At 42.1% G+C, this 15,490-nt stretch overlaps 1 protein-coding gene across 4 annotated transcripts in view; it reads right to left on the bottom strand.

Annotated features, from left to right (window-relative positions):
• mid2 (midline 2) overlaps positions 1-15,490 on the bottom strand; it is a 127,170-nt gene that overhangs the window by 62,357 nt on the left and 49,323 nt on the right. For all 4 annotated transcript variants that reach the window (XM_079556377.1, XM_079556376.1, XM_079556379.1 and 1 more), the window contains exon 2: positions 4,947-5,833. In XM_079556377.1, the coding sequence (XP_079412503.1) occupies positions 4,947-5,777 (831 nt within the window). In that variant the 5' untranslated portion in view covers positions 5,778-5,833. The remainder of the gene's footprint in view (positions 1-4,946; positions 5,834-15,490) is intronic.

The following is a 15,490-nucleotide window of genomic DNA, read 5'->3' as shown; positions in this document are numbered from 1 at the left end:
ATGACTCACGCTTCCCATAGCACAGTTCACCAGTGTCATAAGCAGCTTAGACATGGCAGTGGGAAGGGATGAGCGGCAGAAAGTTTGGGAGGAAAACATCAGTGAAAAGAGGGTGGTGATGTCAGGACTCCTCTTCCAAAACAGGAATTAGTCCAATAATCACCGGGGAATGTTTTGCATATTTCCCTATTCTTCTTCCTGTTTATACAAGACTCATCTGAAGTTTTGCGTGAGGCCTGTCATGCAGTAAATGCCTGTACAGTTGGCACACATGTGACTAAGCCTGTACGCCGCGACGACGGGATGAATGTCACAAATGTCAGATGCTGTGGGAGTCGTGTCAGCTCGTTAAACTTGATGAAAACAGTTCACTCTGAGCTGCCAAGTGGCTGCAAATCAATATTTAGACAACTATCAATGAAGAGGAAAGAAGCCATGTCATTCTATGGCCCAAGTTACCTGTTTCTGTGAAATGTCTTACAGCAGCTTACTCAAACTTTTTGTGAATAAATTCTATGTGCCTCTGCAGCGTCTCAGGACAATATGAGCAGATTTGACAAACAGTGTACAATTCCAGATATATTCAGATTTATTCAGGTATTTACAATACATTTGCTCCTGTGAGTGTGATGAATGATTCAGTGAGGAAACTAGTGCAATCCAGAGTAAACATCAACAACAGAAAAAATAATGCAGGTGTCAGCGTTAGACATGCACTTTCAACCAGGAAATCTACATTTATTCCACACAAAACTATCGTAACTATTGCTAGCCTATCCTCGGAGGTTGTTTGGTGGCGCAGTGGTTAGTGCTCTCACTCAACAGAAAAGGGGTTGCGGCTTCAATTGACTCTGTGCATAAATTCAAATCACAATCACGCCGCCCAAGAAGTGACTTCCTGTTTCCATCCACCACATCAAAATAAAAGCAACATGTTATTCATTAATTCAGCAGTTCAGTAGTTCAACTTTCTTTTTGACCAACTTTCTGACTGCTGAACTTATCAATGAGACGAGCTGTGTGCTTTTATTTTGGCGTGCTGGATCGAAACAGGAAGTCACTTCTTGGGCGGCGTTGTTTTGATTTGAAGTTATGCACAGAGTCAATTTGCAGGCCAGAATGGACCTTTCTGTGTTTGCATGTTCTTCTTGTGCCTGTACCTCTTCGTATGTTTCCCTTGCTACTAAAACATGTACAATAGGGTCCTGTTCAGGGCCAGATCACTCTTGAAAAAAAAAGAGAGTCTGAAATCTGTTTCCTGTGTAGATACATGTTGCTAAATGTTAGTATGCTATTCTGACGAAATTGTGACATTTGGAGTGTCAAGTCACATAACCTCATGAATCCTTCTGGCGGTTAAAATGTGCTTAAATGGAGTGCGCTTTTTCTTATCTCAGAGTGTGCCATCAAAGAGTTAAAACATTTACAGCCGAACAGGATCAAGAGCCCCTTTTAAGAGCACGATAACAAGAGCACGCTCAGGTATAGTTCCTTTCAAATAGCGCATTTAAGGCATATCAAAGTAAACACCATTACTAAGGTCTACCAATTATAAAACTCAGCGTCGGTGCATAAGAGCTGTGCTTAAGAACAGCCTAGGGGATTAGCTCGCCGCACTTTGAGCTCTGCATTGTTTTTTCACCGTCTTGGCACTTGTTAGCATTTTCTGTCCTCAAAATATCCACAAAACAACGCCTGAGGGGAGCTTACCTTCCTTTTAATGTGAGACAGATCTATTAGCACCAGCACACTCTCCCTGATACACAAGGGGCCGTCAACATAATGTGAAGGGTAACTCCGAGCTCAGGAGTTCAGACTGAGGTGAAATTACGACGCAGGAATGAGGATTCTTACACGTTATATTATCTGTCCCTCTCATGGACAATCTTGAGTTGTAGTTTTGAAGTTTCCTGTCAAACCTGCTGAAATGTTCGTGCTTGTGCTGTATCACGTGCTCGGGATACAAAATGTTCACTTGGTGCATTTCATTAAAAACTCAATGCTCAAGTGCAATGAAAGAGAACCTGTGTTGTTATTATCTTGATTTCTGTATCTTGCTAAATGTAGTGATCAGTTAGATTTTATTCAAGTACATTTACTATCAAATCTATGAGGAAAAAAAGCTTCCTGTTAACATATGATAGCAAAAAAAAAGCTTGTTTTTCTTGACCTCTACTTTTGAATGATTTCTAATATATTATTTTAAGTAGGCGGTTTTATTGTTTGTCAGTTGGATCACACAACAAATGTATATGTTGCAATGAATAGTTCTCAGTTCTTAGTACTTTTCTACTTTTTTTCGTCCAACTTTTTACTTATACTTCAGTACATTTGTTTTACAGTAACACAACTTGAGCAAATGGATAATCTACTCACCTCTATATCTTGAACTTCTAATGAGTGAATAAAGGGATCATTAACCTTAAGTAGTTCGCACATGACTTCTGTACGCCCGAAAGATTTCAAAGTGCTCAAACAGTAGAATAAAAAACCCTGACCTACATCTCCATGATTAGCTATGCACAAAAAAGCCCTCCTTCCCTCTTGCCTTGCTCTCAGTGAGAAGATTAGAAGTTCCCTGCCACTGCCATGGCTGTATAGCTGGAGCCTGAACTAGGGCTGGTCTCCTGCCAGATTTGAATGCGATTGGAGATTTCAAAGTCAAGTAAGTTCAAAGACTCGGCTGCGAAACGCTCAAAAGAACACAGTGGACCAGGGAGCCGCCAGAACAGGGAGCAAAGAGAGCTTCCTAAAGTAAAGCGCAGAGAAAGGAAAGAAAGGAAGAAGACTTGAAAAGAGTGTCAGAATTAATACGGGTAATGGGTCCTCTCAGGGTAGAAAGAGGCGAGAGATTTCAAGGATATTTTGGGCTTGTCAATAAGAGCTTCCTGCAGGGTTTGGTAGAGCTTTGAAATGATAACAGCGCTGTTAACAGAACGGTGAGCAAAATAAGATACATAACCATGCATAATGATTGCCTTCCATTTTAAATCACTGAAAAAATAAAAATAAAAACAGTTGAGAAGCTGCATGCAGTTCTCACTTCACATCTATCCTGTTAGCAAAATGCACTATTCTAAATGATGATTACACATACTGACAAAAGTATTCTGCTTTGGAGAAAAACACCTTATTGTTCATCAAATCCCACTTTGATGACAGAGAGTGTCCCCTTACACAGCGTGTTCATATAAAGCTGCCTCTTGTGTCACTGCCGCTCTGTTCTCTGCCTTGGCACAATCACACTGCGGTAACACAACAACAACAAACATGTTTGGAATTTCCTTTATCTGGGTGACTTTGGAAAAGGACAAAGGAGCATGTCCTCAGTCAGAGATTTATGTGGAAACAAAGGAAGGTCATACAGTGTCTGATTGCGGAGTGGTGCTTCTTAGAGACCAACACACCAACATTCGGTACATTTTCACTAATCATTCAGAACAATGTTTTTCTATGCACACTGCGTTATTCTATAATGTATGAATCAAATTAGGCAACTATAAATAAGCACTGTGAATGTGGTCACAGCAACTTTGATCTTATGGGATTATACACCAGCGATTTTTTAGCTGCCTGTCTTTTGACAAACTTATCCAGACGCTCCCACATCACCCCAATCCTCTCCTCCCTCCACTGGCTCAATTTAAAATGTTGTTATTCATTTTTAAAGCTCTTCATGCTCCCTATATCTGTCCGAGCTTCGGTTCATCCACTGCCCCTGCAGAACCCTGCGCTCTTCGCAGATGTTTCGGACAGTGGACTTTGCTTTTGCCATGGCGGGGCCAACACTGTGAAACTCGCTCCCAGTCGAGCTGCGAGTCATCAGTGACCTGCCACTGTTTAAATCTAGACCAGTGGCTCCCAACCTTTATTGCCTCGCAAACCCTCGAGTAGTTAATTCCTAACACCCACCTTGAGAATTCTGCCAATATTTCCACACAGTGGTCAACGAAACTCAGATTATCCAGAATTTAGAAGTGTTGTTTTCAAAATGAAACTGAAATACTCCCATATTCACAGATTTGACTGAAAACAACATAATCCGAAATAATTCCAATTTGAGTAGTAACTCTTTAGTCTGGACCAGTGTTTAAAGACTCAATTATTTAGACAGGCCTTCCATAATGCCTAGTGCTGCTCTATTGATGTTGATGTTTTCGCTTGTGTTTATATGTAAAGCACTAGTCTGTGTTGTTATAAAGTGCTCTAGAAATCAGAATCCCTTAATTGTCACTGTACAATGCACAACAAAATAAAAAAAAAGATGCCCAAATTAACTTATAATAAAAATAAACTTTGATTGATCATGACAAACAATGAGTCAAGTATACAGTCCATTGTGCTTGACAATAATTGGTTTATTTTTGGAGAGATGTTGAGAACGCTTAAACTAGATGAAGTCTGTAGTCTTAAAAAAAGAGATCGCAGAGCAGAATAAACTGACTGAATGACTGTGGTATTCTGTGTCATATGACAGTTCTACACAGATGCTGGAAGCCGCTGGTCCATAGAGGTGGTATTAGCTGGAGCCAGTGCCTCTGCCTGTTGTTTTTCAGCCTGATTCAGCAGTCCTGCTCTTTCCTCTGTAAGCTCAGTGGCCACAGGGAATGCCAGCTCATCGACTATTATAATGACGGCCTCCCTACTGCGCTCCAGCTCAGACTTCTCTCATCCAACCAGCCCAAATGTCCCTCTCACTCTGCCATCCTTCTGGCCTTCCTGCTCCAACAAAAGCTGATCTCATTTTATCTGTTGCTATATAAGGTTCAGTCTACGAGAAGCACAGAATGGATGTTTTCTGTTTTTGCTTGATAAATATACAGTATTGAACATTATTTCACCTCTGTCCTTTATCCATGACCTACCTGTCTAAATAGTGGTAATGATAGGGGCAGCACACAGTAGTGTTGATACAAACCATTGTATGCTCTGTAAACAGTTCTCACCTTGAGTTTGTCGAATCGCTCGGTGAGTGAGCAGACCTGGTGCTCCCGGTGGCGGCCCACCAGCTTACACAGGGCACAGATGAGCTGGTCGTCCACCATGCAGTACATGTTGACCTTCTCGTTCTCGTGCTCCATACAGGTCAAGCCTCTGATGTGCGTATCTGGGACGGGCTCCACCAGACGGTGGCTGGTGAAGGGTTTCTTATTTGGGTGTGTGGCCCTCAGACAGCGGTCGCAGTAAGACACCTCACACGTGACACACGTCTTCACTGCCTCCCGGGGAGGGTCCTGCTCGCAGAACTGGCAGCTGATGCGATAGTCCATCTTGGCGATGACCGCGGGGCTGTGGTTGGCGTTGTTGTGGTTGGTGTGATTAGTGTGGTTGGAGTGATTGGCCAGTGAGTGCGAGTGGCTGGAAGTGGCCGGGCTGCCGCGGGCACTACTTCCGCTGGTGCCACTGCCGCCGCCCAGGGTGCCTATGGTGCCGCTAATGGTTGCGGTGTAGGGCCGCTGCGGAGGCGGCAGGCGGCGGCTCTCGGTCGGGGAGTTGGGGCCACTGAGGGAGGCCTTTTGAAAGCGGTCAATGATGTTCTGCAGAGTCACATTGCGCTTTAGGCCCTCCAGACCTCTGTGATTCAGCGTGATGACGTATCGGCACGTGGGACACTGAAAAGCAGAGATGGACTCAAGTGGTTTGCTGTTGGAGCAGTGAGACACCAGGATACGATGGGCGCAATTAAAACACAGAGAATGGGCGCAGGGCAACAGCAGAGGGTCTTCAAACAACTCCAGGCAGATCGGGCACGTGAGCTCAGACTCCAATGTTTCCATCTTCAGTTAAACCAATCCAAGAGTGGCATCAATTCCCACAGAAGCTGGCCAGTAACCTGCAAGAGAAGGCAAAAATAAGCACTTTAAAATGTTGAAAGTTTCCCTGTACTGTTTGTGTGCTTTTGTGCTACTTTTTATTGAATACCACAGCAGAAATCGTACACTCGCCCATTCACCCCTATCTGATTGTAACTCAAACAGTCATGAGTTATTGAATTCAGGTGAGCGGGAGTGGCTCGTGCACAGTCAGCGCGCCAGCACTAAGTCACAGGGGCTAACTCAGTTCACAGTAGTCATTAAAAAGAAATAATGTGAGAGGACAGTTCTTTATGCTCTGTATGGGATAAGATAAGGAGTCTACAGATGCCAAGGGTTGTGCCAATATCACAACATTATGGGGAAGAGAATGCACAAAACAAAACAATTGATTTTATATTTCACTGAAGTCTTTGCTCCAACATATCAAACTGTCTCCCTGTGTGGTCTTAAATCCACTCAGATGGAATGCTACTGATAACTTTTGGGATCTCCTCGTGAAACAGACCAGAAGAAAAAAACAGCATAGCAGGACTTGATAAAGCAGCCTGTTGGTGGGACGTGGTCTTTTCATCCACACCTCTAATGCAGTCTCTGCGCATTATCATCTAATTGGTAATGGCACATCTGGCACTGGGTTTCAGTTCTGTGAATGACCTCTGGGAACAGTGGGCAATTACATTTTGTACAGACCTCTACATACTGTTTTCCCTTCCAAACTAAAAACATTTACAGAAATATGATCCCATTTTTGCAACTAGAATGAAGAAGAAGCCTGAACAAACAAACAAAAAAACAAAAAATCCGCGATGTATATTTCACCTTAATATGAACCTCTAAAGCCCCACCTGAACACAGCATTTTCTCTAGTTTTTTAGACGCTTTGATCAAGAAGCTTTTCGACTTGGGTAAGGCCGAACAGGAGAAAATGTGCTCGGTGAAGGTGGGGGTTAAGAGGTTAATAATGCAAACAGTCTAGCACAACATGGCATACTTTATATGCATATTGATTTGGCAGTGCACGTCTTTCCTGGTGCAACTTTCTCAAAGAATCCAGTCCATCACAAGGAGTACTCTGTCTTGTGACCTAAATACATTGTTGCTGCTCATGACATAATTTTTTACAAGATCATTATTTATAGTTTTAGACTTAAAGCACCGAGACAATGAATAAATGAATGCGCACAATAACTCATAACGCAATCAATAGTAACAATTCTATCATTATAGCAGTTGCTCAACAGTTACAGCACTTAGCGTTACGCAATTATGCTGAAGTTGTCAAAACAGGACCTTAAGTGGGAAATCCTTATCGCAGAAGTTATTCATATGACAAAATATTGGATTAGCAGAGGCGGTCATTAGCTTGAATGAACAAGCTGAGACACTCTCCATGCATCAATACTGTATTGTTTGGAGAATTGGCAACAAAACCACAAGATTTCTACTCTCTCAATCCTCTTGTCGCCATGAGAAAAAAAACCCAAAACATCTACAACACAAGTTCAAACAGGGATTGTTTCAAATAAGTAGTTTGACTCACACTGGAAGCTTTTGGAAAGCTCATTATGAGAAAATACAAATAAAGTAAATGTTTGAAATGTCTAATAATTAGGGCCGCACAGTTTTGGAAAACTACTGTGAAACTACAAGAATCACATAAATTTAAAGCAGTACTAAGTAACTCATGCCCCTAGTGGGTGTTTTTTTACTCATTAATTGTCCGTGAGAGAAAATACTACGCTGACAGAAAAGACAAAGGGAGAGAGAGATATTGTACATCCAATTACACAATGGAGATCATTTTATTCACTCAAACATGGCTGTAAATACTGTTAAAGGCGCGCTAGCCTGCAGTTAGCTTTGCCCGTTAGCCTGTTAGCTTCTCCCTTGTGATTTCATTAGTGTGTATTGCGCCTCTGGGTCGGAGCAGTATTACCCCCAGAGAGACTATGAAAAGAATTTATTAAGATGAACACGTTATTCAGTACTGCTTTAAGAACATGTTTGCAGAGATCTAAACTCACTAAACTTGGCAGATTTTGTGCATGTAAATCCTTTCTGAGACGTTTCAGAGGGCATAAGATCACCTAAAGAAATGAAAAGTACAATTTTGATTACGGTAGATTGCAATTAATTGTGCACACTTACTGCTAATAACACTAAAAAGGTAGCATAGAAATAATGTGTTCACAGATCTATGTAAATGGATGTTGAGGTTATGCTTGGTCACTTTGAAAATAGGACTGATCGGATGCTTGATTAGTAAGAGCCAGTGACTCAGAAATAAAGATATATTAGAGTGGGTGTGATTAGTGTGGACAAACAACAGTGTCTAATACGGAATGCACTGATGAGAGAAACAGGTAAAAGGTGTTGTTCCATTCCATACGGTAAAGAATCATAATGTTGAAATGTGATCTAAAGCATTTTTTTTTAATTAAGGGCTTTGCGTGCACATTCATGAACTCCCAGATGGATGTGAGTGAACGCAGGTAAAAGAAATGTGAGCCGTGTGAAAATACCCATTCACACGGACTAGTATTACTGGAAGAATCTGCACTAATTACAACTTGTGAACCTACTGCTACCAGCTACATCCAGAAGACATCACATGACACAATAGGAAATGGAAATAAGTCAGCAGAGGAATTTTCCCCCCTGTACTGTTCATATTGCATTTTTCGGCTCAAATTTCTTTCCTTAACTCGCTTTCACCTGAGAACTGCTTCCATTCATGCAGTGATTCACTGTATGTAGTAATCTTGATGTTTCTCCTTGCATTCTATATTTAACTGGATTAAACATGTGACTTTCTTCAGATATCATTGCATTATTACTTTGTTTTTTCTTAAAGAAGAACTAAGTAGCTTGTTTGCTTTGCACCGGGTCGGAGGTGCAATACACACTAATAGAATCACGAATCAAGAAGAGGCTAACAGGCTAACGGGCAAAGCTAACTGTGCACTAGCGCCACCAAGTTTGACAAAAATGATCTCCATTGTGTAATGCGGTTGTGACACAATGTACAATTTCCCTCTTTTCTGTCAGCGTAATATTTACTCTCATGGACAATTAATGAGTAAAAACAGCGCAACATGCTACGACACCTGCAGTGGCGCTTTATGGCCTCTAGGGGCATGAGTTACTTAGTTCTGCTTTAATGGTGCAATGGCAGAGACAATGATTGCGTACTGCTTATACTTTCTATTCAGAATTGCAGTCCCAAAGGTGATTGTCTCAGTTTCTTAATTTTGAGCCACAAAACACTGAGCCGAATGAATCCGAAAGGCAACATTTCTGCCTGTCAACAACAGGAAACATGTTGCACATTTTTCCCACAGCTCGGGACATTCTTTGCTCTCAGTTCACCACGCCGGCACACAAACACCTCACCTCAGCTGACAATGAGCACTGTCTCTTTGTCCTCGTATGCGATCAACAAGATTACATTCGTCACTGCCTTCATATCGACACGAGTATGTTGACAGCAAAAAGCCACATTTCTTACAATAGAAACAGTACAGAATCAAAACATTTACTCGTTAAGGCCTTCAAATCAGCACAGACAGGAGCTTGACCCATGTTGTGCACAATATCCCAGCAGTCACACTGTGTCCCCCCGTGTAGCAGTGCTGCTAAAGTGAGCGTGTCTGACGAAGCATGGAGCTATAATTAACACTGAGCCCAATAACACCATCAACAGGGACACTGCGCTTAAGCGATGTCACTCTGGGGAAATGGTGCGAGGAATGATGGCCGACACTTAGGGAGCCAACCTCGGGCCTTTTGTTAAACACAATGAAACAATTAAAATGGTGAACTATCTGCCACACTGGCTGTCAGCGTACGCTACAGTTGGAAGCAGATTTGGCCAGTGTTTTTAAGTACGACCTTGAATGACACCTTTTGGTAAAGATGTTCTGAATTGATTTTTGTACTAATTTCTCAAAGCAATGTGACTCCTCAATACAGCAAAAGAAGTTGATGTTGCTGTTTTCTCATTGCAAGCGAAATCTTTATCACAGCTGTTTATCTGAAAGCATTGATTTGTGTCGCTAAGTGTTTCCATTCATCTGTCACTTCCACTCTTCTAATAACACTCTCATGGGATGAAATAAGTACAAGCATAGATTTAAAACAACTAAAACAGACAGATTACAGAAACAAACACATTCAGACTTCAGACTTGCAAAAAGATTAGCTCAGGTGCAGAGCCAGATGTAGTGCATTTATCATTGACATCAAGGGCTGGATAAAAGATGTGAGGGTGGATTATAGTGAGTTTTACAAGGTCCAGGGATAGGGAGGTCTAAACAAAACAGAAGCGCAGATGTGATTTCAAAGGCCGCCTTTTCTTAGTTACGACATATATACCTCTCGTCAAAGTAACAATCAAAGAAGAATATCAATGTCCGTTTTAAAAACCCTTATCCTTACAACCTTAAGTCCATTCGCTCAGTTTTCTTTTCGCTCTTGGAGTTGAACTAGAATCTATATTCACAGCAGGGGAGATGCCAATCACAACTCAACACACCAGCAAAAGTCAAGCTGAGATAAAGGAGTGAAATATGCAACAGCAAATGTGAATTTGATCAAATACAACACATGTCCCTCTTGGTTCAATGTTCTCATTGTGTCAATATTTGAAATGTTATCTTGGTATTGGCATGTGGCTGCTGAAGACTATTAAAGTGGAAACAGAACAGCCTGCCTCAAGTATCAAGACACGCACTATTCTGTGACGCAAATTGAAATACTTTTATGTATCTGGCAAAGCAATCATTATTTTAATTTTGAGCAGTAAAATTAATCAACTTTAAATCGAATCACAGTCAGATACGTTATCTGGAAAAAAAACATTACTTTTGTCCATCCATCCATATGGGGCTGGATCGTAGAGGCAGCAGTCTGAGCAGACTTCCCTCTTCACGCACACTTCCCTCTTCACGCACACTTCCTCCAGCTGTTCTTCGGGGATCCCAAGGCCACACCAGGCCAGCTCAGAGAGATGATCCCTCCAGAGTGTCCTGGGTCTTCCCAGGGGCCTCCTCCCAATGGGACATGCCCGGAACACCTCCCCAGACCGATACAGCGACCGCATTGCCAACAGTGCAACGATTTGTCGGTCTGTCGGTCTCTCGCTCCGTTAATCCCTCACTCGTGAATAAGACCCCGAGATACTTGAACTCCTCCTCTTCAGGCAAGGACTCTCCACTGACCTGGAGAGGGCAAGCCACCTTTTCCTGGTATAGCACCATGGCCTGGATTTGGAGGTGCTGATTTCCAACCCAGTTGCTTCATTCTTAACTACAAACTGCTACAATCAGGTCTTGTCCAAATGCTTCATTTTGATTCTTTGTATTTGTATTGTATTATCATAGTTTTTGGTAAAAAAAAAAGAGTCAGAGGCTGCTCTGACTTATTCAAAGACCTGACCTGAGGTGTGACCTTCTTTTAGAAAATTATTAAAATGATCCAAGACGGAAGAAATTGCCACATGAAAAAGCAAAAAGGTCAAGAGTACAAACACATTTCTAACCTTCCTAACCAGACTTATTTATGCAGTCATAAGGAAAACCTTATTACTGAACTGCCTGGAAAATGTGAATATAGCTTTTTAAATATTTACCACCTCAAAAATGCTTTAAACATCGCATGACACCATGAGCCTGGTGTGATTTATTTTCCAAGCTTTTGAAAACACCCTTTATGAGTTAACCAAACACCACAGTAGGCCTGACGCGTGTCTGCGAGAAAAGCTGACCTGTTTGTTAAGTGTTGCTACAGCACAGAGACCCTCCCACAGTTGGAACGCCGCAGGTACTAATCACGAGTACACACATTAAAAAAAGGGCCAGTAAAAACATCTCCACACAGCCGCGCTTTCATTACTTAAAGTGTCCGCAGACTCCAAAACATATTTCCTATGAGTCGTCCAGTGAGAGTGTGTTGAATTAGCAGATGAAACGGCAGTGCATTTGGCTAATTGCTGTCAAAATTGGGCACAAGCAAAAGACATTTGTAAAGGCAAGGCATTAGTGAGGTTTACCAGGTGCCAAAGGACTCAAAAGTCTTGTTTTTAAAGCCGCACTTTGGAACATTGCTGTTTATATTCCCACTAGCTGAGACCCGGCCTTTGGCCGGGCCTCGCTAGTCTCCACATTTGATATTCTGAGATTGTGAGTGATTACAAAGAAATGTCCAACCCGTCACACAGTTCAGCTGTAGACCAGTGGTTCCCAACCCATTCCAAAAACTATGGCCACTACAAATGAGTAAAAGAATGAAGGCAAAAAACAATTTCAAACAAACTGCAATTGGAGTGTTTGATGCACCCGTACTCCTTTCTTATAAACTACAACGACAATATTTTCGCTAAACTCGGGGAACAGGATTCAAGAGACAGTGGAATAATTATGGATAAATATTAGGGGTTCAGCTTTAACGGTTTGGTTCACGGTGCAGGACCCGTGGTTTGGTGCATCACGGTCGTGTACAATAAAAAAAATAATGAGTAGGTTTTGAACTGAAATAGCCTAATGATCGTTGTTAGACAGTATTTATAACCTTACAATAAAATTGGCAATGCGTTCAAAGCGGCTTTAGAATAAAATGTACCTCTGGGCTCACAATACGTGAAAGCAAAATAGAAAAGAAATGGTACAGTAGCAAAGAAAAAAAAAAGAAAAAAAACTACGCAGTGCAGGCAATGCGCTCGTTAAGTGGTTTCATTTTCGCTTTTACTCACACGGAGGACAAATCAGTCGGAGCAGCGCGTTTGATTAGAGGCTCGTGTTTGAGCAGGTTTTGGGCACGCACGCACACGCACACACATACACACACGCACACACACGCACACATCGCCCTGTTTGGATGCGCGCGCACACATACATACACACACGCACGAACACACACACACGCGCGCACACACACATCGCCCTGTTTGGATGCGCGCACACGCACGGCAGTCAGATCTCGTGCACTCGCGTTTTTGTGACAGCGGGTTGTCCTCGGACAGCAGCACCACCAACCACGCACTCAGTACTGTCGCCAGGCTTCCTGGTGTTCCCAAACGGTCTCCCATCCCAGTTCTAACCAGGCACTTCCCTGCTTAGCTTCAAAGTCGGTATGGGAAATAAACATGGCGGCGCCCAGGCGGCGGCCATTGAGATAGATAGATTCCACAGAAGCAACTAAAACTCAAAATAAAGCATGTGGATGAGGCCCTAATGTCAATTTTGTATCCTTCCTATTAGTCAAAACAAAGCAGGAACATCTCCATGGAGACGAGCTGGCGAGGTGACGCTCCCGCAAGGTTAAGAGTCAGGTTAATGGTGAGTTGAGCCCGCTTACACAAGTTTTTCACCAATAAAAGCATTCATAATGAAATAAATGCTCTTATATTATTCAAACTGTGTGGCTTTGACTAATTGCTACAGAAGATGAAACTGTTATTGGTTTCTTGTTTTTTCTCCTCCCATTTTGCATAGTGTATAAGTGAAGCGAATTTGTCTTTTTTAGAAAGGCAATATCATAATTACAATCAAATATAGCCACAAGCACAGTCATATGTCAAGTTACTGCACCAGTGAGCTTTGCCAGACACTGAAAGATAACAGTTCGTGTCCAATTTGGGTTTAGAAATCGGAAATAGGTCAGCTCCCTACTGCACGAGAGCCCTCCAAATGACCGGAACATGTCCAAACCCAACATATGATTTTGCATTTGTAACATGAGACTCTTTGACATTTCCCATGTTGCTGCTTTATGGATAAAAAAGGTAGTTCTGCAAATGAGCCACTGGCACGATATCCTTTCCGTCATTTCTTCCATCGCTCTCTTTCACTCCTGATCTTCTTTTTGCTGTCCACTTGTCCAATCGTTTCCTCTCTCGCCGTCTTTTTTTTTCTTCAAAGATTTTCCTGTCCCTGAAGCGGCACGCAGAGCAGCGGCTGGTTTCATCAAACATGGGATTCCTATTCATAGAATGTAAACAGAAAAGCTGCCAAGCCGGTGTTTCCATTTCACATTCAAGGCAGCCGAACGGAGAGGCTTAACCCTAACCCTCTCAATCCTCCCATTACAGAGCCAAATTCAACACTAAACCATGTATGAATTGATGCAAGTGGGCGCATTTTACAGTAGGTTTGTCATTACAGGACCAACACTCAAACCAGGGCGAAAAGAACTAAATGCAATTATCCAACTTGATGGCCATTCCTTTGAGGCTCACAGAGATATTGTTTCCAGGATGGAGCTTTGAAGGTCAGTCTTTAGTATCTCTACAGAGAATTGAGGGCTGTGACTCACTTCTGGTTCTCACGCCATGATGTAATGGCAAACAAAAGCTCACCTCCAAATTACAACAAAAGAAAATATCATCCAGCTTTACCTATGTACAGGCACCCATACACTGTAAACCCGAATGCTCAGGTTAATCAAAAAAAATAAAATAAGTATTGTTACTAACTTATATATTTTTTAATTATTCTTAGATTGGATATATATAATCCACAGTCCTCTCACAAAAGATTTTTTCTTTTTGAAAAAGCAAAATAAAAATAAAAACCAAAACTTCAAAATCCCCACTAAGTGAAACCACTACCCCTAATTGCGGACAGACAGGAACCAGGCCGGAAGACAAGGGTAAAAAAAAAAATTACCTGAGCAAAACCAATATGACTTTTGGATTCAGAACATCAAAATTGTCCTAAATCAGCTCACTAAACTTTGACCAGATTTACTACTACTACTACTACTACTACTACTACTACTACTACTACTACTACTACTACTACTACTACTACTACTGGTTATAATGGTGACCCAACAGAACACAATCATATACCTCCATTTTCATATCTATAAAGTACTGCTCACTTTGCCTTTTCCCAAAGGTGCAACAAATCCCAACACTCATTTAGCCTCCGTCTGTGTGTGTGGTCTAATCGACTGTCGGCTACACAGCGATAAGGACTATGCAGTGGACATTGTGTCACATTAGACATTGAAAAATAAAACAAACGATCAATTCCTGTCAAGTGGAGGACCAGCTCAACCCGCACATTTGGAACTACCTGACATACAGTAATGAGGCTTTCACTGCACTGACAACGATACATCTATTTTACCAGCTATTTCAACCTCAAGCAGTTAGAGCTTGGCATTCTGGGTAATAGTGGAGGTGGGACTGCTTATCAGACTTTCACCACATAACACTGTCTGCAACATGGCCCTCCCCGAACGCTGCATCCATTATTCATGTGCACTTGCCCAGGTGAGAATGAACCACTATCGGAGATTGGCAGGACAGCACACGATATTTAGAAAGAGCTAAAGCAACGGTGGCCATGCAGGTTTTTGAAGGCTGAGGGGAAAATATGAAACCTCTTTGCAGATTTAATGTGTGATACTCTGCGGGTCATAAACTTAAAGCCCTGGATGTCAAGGCTTGAGAACTGAGGTTACTGATTAGGATCTCAGAGCATTTACAGTCATGACACGGCTCAATAAATCTGATATACAGCAGTGTAATACTAAATGGATCAAACCAAAATGATCCGTATACAAACCACCCCGAAGGTTAGGATCAAGGTCTCCCCCCCCCCACCCTCACAAATAATCACACAGATGCATTTATTCTGGCAAACTCAGAATACTGAGTTTCCCATGAA

The sequence above is a fragment of the Gobius niger genome (assembly GCF_951799975.1).
Source record: "Gobius niger genome assembly, chromosome: 5".
Classification (NCBI taxonomy): Eukaryota; Metazoa; Chordata; class Actinopteri; order Gobiiformes; family Gobiidae; genus Gobius; species Gobius niger.
The sequence above is the reverse complement of the archived record's forward strand: the minus strand, read 5'-3'. Positions and strand labels throughout refer to the sequence as shown.